We start from the raw sequence: 9,624 nt of genomic DNA, 5'->3' as shown, positions 1-9,624 counted from the left end.
TATTGATGTGCACGCATCCCCGGGGCACGCACGTTTTAGGTTATCCACAATATACATTGTACCAAGTTTCTATCTCTTGTTCTCCTAATAGCTAAGTTTTGCGTTCCTGAGTGTTTGACAAGTGAAGGACATTTCGTCGTATTGACTAAACCACTGTCACGGAGCATTTTAATATAAAACACAACACAGTACGTTATCTGCGTGTTGTCAAAACAGATGTCATTGCAACTAATGAACCGTATCTCATAAGTTTATCTCACGGTTCGTGTTGAACTCTGAAGCTGTAAGCATTTGTGAGGATATTGTTGGAGTCGACCTCGGGAATAGAACACGACCCGCAAGGATTCATAAAATGTCCATCATCCAACAAATATCGGCAAATATTGAGTATCAGTATGTACTAGCGTCTTCTAAAATTTCGTTTTTTAAAATAAAAACATGAATTTTATTTTGTCACGGTTTCCTGTAATTAGTGCAATATGCCTACGTGTATGTACAAGTGGCGCTAATATACAAGCAGACTTAGAACAGATTTGAGTCACTAGGTGGATATTTGCCCTGTCTTCAGTCGTCGAGTCTACTGTTTCTTAGCCCTCTGCTTCACTTCGAGAATATAACTATGAAATGTCTGATTTGAAAAAAAAAAACCCGTTCAACAAAAGCAGAAAATGTTTATGTAAGTCACCACCAGATGGTCGACAAACTACGCCCTCAGTTTCAAATTCGCGCCTACGATATCGATGGTCTCTATGATACCGACTGGGAAAATGACCACGAACGGCTGTCGACTGTCCGAATCTGGCGAACATTTAACGTTCATCTTTTTTCGCGGTGGGTTCATGATCGACGATTGATGGTAAGAAGCAGATGTAACAGAAATCTAATTTTAAAAAAAATGAAACGAAAATATTACCATTGTGGAATTATTAAACATTTTGCTACGAACTGTACAGTGTAACTTGAATTTCATGAACAGAAATATTTGCTGAAATTTGTAATAATCCAACCAACTATCATTGTTTTCGTTGGAATAAATTTAACTAGTAAATCAAATTGAAGAATATTTCCGAATATTTATTAATTTCATGAAACAACCTAAACTATGGAAAATGACGAACCGACAGAGTGTTCATTTCATGAAGTTGGATCGCTTCTCAGGATAACACATTGAAATAATCAATTTGAATGGTTTCGATCGATGTGAACCTGAATAACTGACAGAATGGGTTTTCCGGGATAAGGAAGAAATAGAACCACGCGAGAGTGAAATGGAGTCTTTAAACTTCCAGTTGTGAAGATAGAACGCTAGAATATCCATCGGTAACCATTCGAAACGCCAGTAAATGTTTAACAAAGAGATGATTTTTAACAACGCTAAAATCTGTGTTCCTCTAATGTAATCGTACTAACCTAACTTACTGTTATATTGGCCTTTGCGTCTGTTCGTCCGACTCCGAGGTACCGTGACGGTGCACGGTAATCAAACCCTATCTAAAAAATATACACTTTTCGATACGTTTGATAATAAATGTTATAAGAATGACTGTTTCTTTTCATTAAATTGATATGATTTTAAGATACTAGTATTTGATATCGGGTACTGAAATAGATTTGCGAAATAATACTATTAAATAGACGGAATTTGCCATGCTCGTGAACCAAAGTTTACTTGTTCCGCTCTCCACGGAACATTTATGGGAACGATCGTACGGTTCTGCAAAGAAGCCGTACAGTTTTACGTTGGCGTAAAAAAAAAACCCCCGTAACGTAGTCAGTACAATTGCTAATAATTAAGACGAAAACTTTATATATCGGTGATATTTAAGAATCCGTGTTCACAGAACAAACCTTTATGATGAAAGAAAAATCATTTCGTGTTTGTGAAATGAATCGTGAACACTTCATTCCTGCTGAAACACTGATTTTTAAAAAGCGCAGCGAAGTACGGTTTAACGTAATAAGATTAAAATCTGATGTAGGAATAGGCTTAATTATTGCTTTATTTACCTCTATTTCTAGATGCATTATTATTAAAGAATCTCAGACCACTATTTTTAGTGGTCTGAGAAAGAAGCGACCCTATTCCGCGGCTACGTAAGATTCTAATCAGATTTGGTTTAGCATGCAAACCAAACCGACCGGCGGGCCGGGGCAAATGGTGTCAATACGAATGCTAAAACTTCGGACAAGACTTCATACATACGATAACTTCTCCGTTAAACAAATGATTTTTGTATACTTTCTTCGCTTACTTATTGGAACATCGTAACCGTTTTGTATCTGGCAGACAAAATAGCGATCTTTTTTTTGGGAAGGATTGTTCTTTTTCTGATATTTCGTTGCCAAGACTTTCTAGAAATATTTTACATTTTACAACTTCTGTAGCTGTAACAGTTTTGTCAACTATGATTTTCTTTACTCTGTACCACTTCCAAACAAAACATTTTCCGGCTGAAATCAACCTGCCACTGTGCACAGTTTGTCGTTTTTCTGTTGTTTTTTTCTGTGACTTTTCATCTGATTTACGTATAGAACCTGTCTTTGTTAAGCGAAGACAACTTCACGAGGATTGTTTTGTTCAGAATTTGTTGATTAAAAAGTTTTGATTGTGGGAGCTAGAAAAATAGTCGTTACGACTCAGAGATTTCAATGTATTCCCGGCGGTGGCAGTCCCTGGATGGGTGGGTACCAATGCTTGTTAGCGACATTTCAAATGTACCCCTTTTACTGGAATATTTCAATGAAAAACATCCCCTTTTTAGTGAAACTTGAAGAGAATCACTGCAAAAAACCACCCCACTATTTCCGAAACGTGGGAGGTTTACTCCAAGGACATCTAGAGAGAGTAGAAAAAGGGCATCCTACCCCTATTCTCGGAGGGTGATCGAAAAAGTACCTTTTTTTTACGATTCCACGGACCTAGATGCATGGCCGACGAAAAACACCCCCTTTTCCGTGAAATTTCTAACAAGCATGCGTACCTGGCCGCTTCGTCTGGGACTGCCACCACCGGGAATGCATTACGAAAAAGTTTCACCCTCCTACCTTGAATCGGCGATATTCATCGCGCTGAATAACGATGGGAATTCTGCCTGGTGTATTTCAGTCAGAACATGTGTTTCCCGCCCTCTGATTTGTTTTTGACAACAGAAGACTTCCCGCATCGTATTGTCAAAACATCTCTCGAGTGGTACCGGTTCAGTCTAGTCACATCGCGTTATGTAACGGAACACTTCAACTATATGTGCAAAGTCGATACGGTATCTCCAACAACCCCGTTACACGTTCATTAGCGACAGTACAGCTGTTTGCTGTGGACGCAATAATTTGAGCAGTGATGGAGATATGGAAGGGCTGCATATTTCTGGTCCGACGCAATGCTAGAATTTCAATTGTTCTGTGACTTTCTGGCACGCATCTCCAAGTGTGATGATTCACACGTCTTTTTTCGCCTTTAGACACGTTTTTGAGTGTTGGCGTAGTTTTCGTTCCAAGTTAAACAAAAATGTACCATAATTATGAAGTATGATGGTTTCCTGCATTTAATGAAAATTGTCTCCTTTGTATTTACCATGCTAATTTGATTAAATAGAGTTGTTACAATGTTTTGCACGGTGTAATAAGTAGGTTGGCAAGCAACAGGTGTCTGTTGTCCTTGATCGATACGAGTGCGCCATCTAGTGGTAGGTAATTAGAAAACTGAACTCCCGTCGATTCGTTTTTCAACCTTATGTCGTCCATCCATTATGAAGTTTATTTGGAATCTTAAACCTTTTTCTAAAGCAGCGGAAAATGAGATTGCATGACGATAATAATTCTACCTATTATTTCCATGAGATTTCATAACATCACTCTGCACAGGGATCGAAATTAAACACCCTCTTGCTCTCTCTATCTCTCCCTGTTGAGTGTGTCTCCCCTCTCCCTACTTCTGTCTATTTCTGTCTCACAGCTTGTCTATCTTATTCTTTAACCCCTCTGTCCCCTTTTGTCTGTCTGTCTGTCTGTCTGTCTGTCTGTCTGTCTGTCTGTCTGTCTGTCTGTCTGTCTTGTCTGTTTTCCGTCCGTCCGTCCGTCCGTCTGTCTCCATCTGACGTCAGCCACCATACTTTCTCTTCTCCTCCCCCTTCCCCATTCCTTCCTCCCTCCCTCCCTTCTTCCCCGATGACTGTGGAAAAGGACGATGATACACTGACATAGCATGTACAAACCCAAATCTATTGATACCAAGCTTACTGTGCAGAACACAAAACGAGCCTCTCTGGCACTATGATTTAATCAATTATACCTGTCAACGAACTCGGCTGCGAAAGCTTGGAAATTTAGACAACTGCTCGTTATTCCAGAAAAGGCTTCACCGAGATTATAATGTTTGGTCAATTAAGACCTCATTTCACGGTAATGACACAAATGAAATAAAGACTGAAATTGATAACGGGTTTTAAAACTAACAATTTCAAAAAAGAGATAATAGTAAACCGATTTAGTTGTGTGTTCATCTCACTCGTTGACATAGCAACTATGTCTAGGAAAGTGGCATTAAACGCGTTTCTAATCAATTGTCAATGAGCCTCGACGCAGTTAACATATACACGGTTTGGCAAATGACACCCAGAGTGGCTTTATTGCACGATATTCATATCTGTTTGTATTTACACCTGTGCTAAGTGTTAAAGTGGCCCGTCCTCCAACATAACAAACTTTGAACTTATGATAACCTGGTTTTAATCAGCGTATTAATGATAATTATACCGTTAATTTGTTTATTTCTCGCCCATTAATTAGCTATCTCGAGTATACGTTCAACGACTAGCCCTCTGCTCATAGGCACTTTGCATACATGTACATTACACACTGTGAAAATGTTCTCATGGCATTTACTTTGACAAAGTTTACCCTTTGATTTATACGAGTTCTGTAATGAATAGAAACATAATTTCTGTACTAATTGATAACCTGACATTTAATCATGACAACTGTCGGTCTTTTCAATAGAAAATATTAACGGCTGACATACATACATACATACATACATACATACATACATACATACATACATACATTAGTACATACATACATACATACATACACACACGCATACATACATACATACATACATACATACATACATACATACATACATACACACACGCATACATACATACATACATACATACATACATACATACATACATACATACACACACGCATACATACATACATACATACACACACGCATACATACATACATACATACATACATACATACATACATACATACATACATACATACATACATACACACACGCATACATACATACATACATACATACATACATACATACATACATACATACATACAGACTGACTGAAAGAGATAACACATACAGTATATAAAATCTGCCTGTGTTTGTCATAAATAGAACTATCAGTCAAAGATAAAGAGTACTAAGGCCTCAGACAAAAATTCTTTGGTTCCGGTTACCCGACCCCCACCTAGTTTTTCCACGCCGACCCTGAACATTCTTTTTACGCATTCGAGAAAAAAAATAATAAAATCACAAAAATTGTGAAGTCTCACCAGAAATAGTGGATGTGGAAATTGTCATCAACTTAAAAAAGATAATATAAAACTGTTCTTCCAATCTGTAATGGCTATAGATCTGATGGGAAGAAACCAATAACACAGAGACCATATGGAAAACAACGGAAAACATAACTAGCCGAACTGCACAATTTTTTTTTGTTAGGCCTAAATATGTATGCACTTGCCAAAAATGTACTTTTTATCCGAAAAAAATAAAAGATATGTGAACCAGATGTGCGTATCAGGAATGTGTTTAGTCTGGTGTTATCCGTCATCGTATATTTCAGACGAGGACGGTGTATACAACACCTATATATGCACAACGGCAGACATGATTCGTGTTAGTAGATGGTAACATCCATAACGTTTACTGTTTTCTTTCGAGCGACACGAGTACGGGCTTTCGGCTCTAGCATGGTCGGTTTACATAACACTTGTTGAGGATAACCAAACATATGTTTAGCATATGTTGTAGCGTTGTAGAGATGTTGTAGTTTCAGTGTCATTTGGATTGAAATTTATGGGATTTAATCACAAACATGCTGTATTATTCTACTGGTATACCCTTCAAACTGCCCACAATACAATCCAGTAACCTTATATATTTGTTACAAATTATCCAAGTTTATACACACTTAACATAATGTGTTTCAGCTTCACACTACTAAACTATGTTTATATGTTAGATATTGAAGTATTAAAAAAAAAATGTACAATTCTAATCTGATCTATTACCAACTGTAAACATTGTCTATAAACCCTGGATGTCACGCCCATTGTCCAACGTGCTCGAATTCGAAGTTACTACCAGCGCATGCAGTGTTTTACGTATTCATTATGATAATTTGACTTTTGGAAGTTTACACAGACAAAAATATCAATCGTAACTCTAAGAATTACACATTTTCTTTTCAAAACCCGTCTGTGTGATATATACATTTATGCGTGTATGTATGTATGTATGTATGTATGTATGTATGTATGTATGTATGTATGTATGTATGTATGTATGTATGTATGTATGTATGTATGTATGTATGTATGTATGTATAAACTCATTACATGAAATATCTATGCCAGAGTAAACAGTGCTCAATACATATATAGACCGGTATAAATGACAATGTCAAGCGAGATACTGAGGAGTCGTGAGAGTGTTTCACACTGATCTCAACAGCGTGAAACACTATAACTACTCCTCAGTATCTTGATTGATATTGTGTTACACACACACACACACCCACACACACACACACACACACATATATATATATATATACATATATATATTCTAACAATAAAACACAGAAAAATAGTAGTTTATCGTGAAGCTGCAACACGTGTACCGTCTATAAATTTGGATGTGCTCCCTCCTGCAGTTATAACTCTATTGACAAGAGGAAAGTAATTTCAACACAACACATTCGCGGTTGAGAATGTTGTGACGCGAAATGATCACATTTGCGCATGCGTTGATCGATCGATCGTAGTGACTGTCGTCACCGTTACTTCAGAACACATCAACTCGTCACGGAAGTGTTCATGTAGTGGATTTAAAACAACGTAAAACTATTTTAGTATCTCTTTAAGTTGAAGTGAGTGTACACTTCAGAAAAAAAATATCTCTAAATTTGAACGCAATGATTTCAATTTGGAGTTATAAAACTCAGTGATGATACGAGTTATAATTATGTACACCAAATATTGACATGCGATAATAAAAATATGACTAGTGTTTATATTATGTGTCAAAGTTTGTAAACGTATCGTTTTTGATAAGGGAGATGAGGAAGGCAATGCATGTAGCGGCAAAACTTGAGTTATCGCCCTCTTGAAAATATGACACCAGCATAGTCCTGTAGTATGACCCCGGAACGTAGAAAATAGTAATTGTTGGCTACGAGAATTCAATAGCTATTTTTGGGCAACTGTCGAAAAATATAACATGTGATTTTCACTCATTGAAATGACACATTAAGTGTAATATCAATGGAATCGTAAATATTCAGCTGTTTACATTGTAAATGTCTTTAGCTAGAATGTCTATTTCATTGGGCTATAGGCTTATGCGTTTCATTTGTACATGTAGATTGAACTAGTTTTCTTTTATCTTCTTAAAACAACAGCGGGACAAGTACTATAGTCTGTGATATGTAAGGGTACCGTGAGAACGAACTTCGGTTCCTAAGCTTATAACGTTATGTCGGTGAGCTGCTGTAGAAGTTGGGGCGGTCACTTTATATTGTTTATCAAACACTAAATTCTGCCTACTTTATCATTCTAGGGTCAACTGCAGCGGTGAGGTCACAGTCCCGTGATTGGCAGAGGTTTGATGAATTTTGAGGACTGTCGTTGCTAGCCAATGGTCGTTGAGAGTTTAAACTGGTATCAAGCGAAGTGATAAATTATCATAGTTGTTCATTTGAGTGCTGTGTTAGATCGAGCGGTCCGTAAATACATACTCCATTGTGATTTTGACAGCGTTAGGAACAGCAACCAGTCTTGCTCAAACCACGCCATACCACGGCTATAACGTGCCAGTGTGTATAAGCAGCCGGCCGTGCGTGCATCTATAAACGAACCACAAATATAAAGGTGTGTCAACTTGCGTGTATGATAACACGGGTATGAACACTTGCTGAGGCGTTTCGGACGACCACCGGTAAACATGACAGAGTGTATAACACAGAATCCACTGTACTTGAAGCGGTTTCACCACCCCCATCAACAGCAGATGGATCAATGGAGCCATGATGAGAGCGAAGAGGAGACCGACATTGAAGACATTGAAGACTACGACGAGTCAGATGGCGGCGAACCGGTCGGGGACGTCGAACAGAACGTCACCAAACAACTGTTGTCGTTCGCGGAAATGGTGAATACCGATATCCAGAAATACTTTGGCCGCAAAAAGGACAGCGACGACTCGTGCAATATCTACGAGGATAGGTTTTCAACAGGTAAATCAGGACGTGAACTTTACTACGCCGATTTGCTAAAAATCGCACAGGCGGGTGACCCGTTGTCAGACGAACTGAAACCACGGTCTCGGGCCAAAGATGACGATAGAAAGAAGAAACGTACAGTCGTTGTGAACACTGATTACGTCGATTTAAAAGGGAAGTCAAAAAGCATCGGACCCCTAAACGAATTATTTGACTTTGCAATCGGGAAACATGTCGCCGAGAGTCGGATTGTTAGCACGAATCATTGCAAGAAAATCAAAAGACTTAAACGAGAGCTGAAGAGACATGACAACGTCATTCCATGGCAGAATAGGAATCTTCCGAAGAGTTTCTTCAAAGAACCAAACTCACCCGTTAAAAAGAACGGCATTCTTCACCCGTCCTGCAATACTCCTGACTTCAGTGATCTTATGGATATATATAATGATGACGATTTCAGCGGGAGTGGAGATCTGTCGTCGAGCGACCAAGAAATCAACGTTGCCTCCGTCGAGTCGGTTCACGACAACCACGTGTGACAGATAATGTGTGCAACCACTGTTACACGTAAGTGTTCTACTTGTACTAGTAATCATGGAGACAGCAAAACACGACTATGAATACCACAGATCATCACATACGTCGGGGGGTTCGGACTATTTCATGCGAAGTTGCCATATCGCAAAACATTCTTTTAAAAAACCTCGGTGTGTGTGTGTTATCTTGCACAAACACGATATGTCATGGTGAAAGGTTCACTTCCGCAAACATTTCAAGGTAAAAATATCGTGGTCTCTTTATAGCCTGTTTATACTGTTGGCTAACTTTGAATGAACAACAACACTACGAACAGTCCTCCTCAGTTCTCGTCATATGCCGAGTTTGCAGTTATTTGTGAGTGCACTTTGAATATGACATTTTGACAATTTCGTCAGTTTCTTTTCTGCCAAGAGAGTGACTTTATTAACTGTATAGCGAAACAGTCATTGCAAGCATACACAGATACTAGACAGTGACCGACATGCTTTCGTTCAATGTGTGCTGTATATTTTATGTCCTGATAACGAGGCTCATAACCTCAAGATAGTTAAG

General features: G+C 38.4%; 1 protein-coding gene across 1 annotated transcript; it reads left to right on the top strand.

Moving 5' to 3' along the window:
• The first annotated feature begins 8,255 nt into the window (after positions 1-8,255).
• Positions 8,256-9,071, top strand: LOC144435379 (protein PERCC1-like). Its single transcript, XM_078123975.1, has one exon. The coding sequence runs from the start codon at positions 8,256-8,258 to the stop codon at positions 9,069-9,071; it is 816 nt and encodes a 271-aa protein (XP_077980101.1).
• Positions 9,072-9,624: the final 553 nt, after the last annotated feature.

This window comes from Glandiceps talaboti, chromosome 5, assembly GCF_964340395.1.
Source record: "Glandiceps talaboti chromosome 5, keGlaTala1.1, whole genome shotgun sequence".
In the NCBI taxonomy this organism is placed as follows: Eukaryota; Metazoa; Hemichordata; class Enteropneusta; family Spengelidae; genus Glandiceps; species Glandiceps talaboti.
This window is presented reverse-complemented; position numbering and strand designations above follow the sequence as displayed.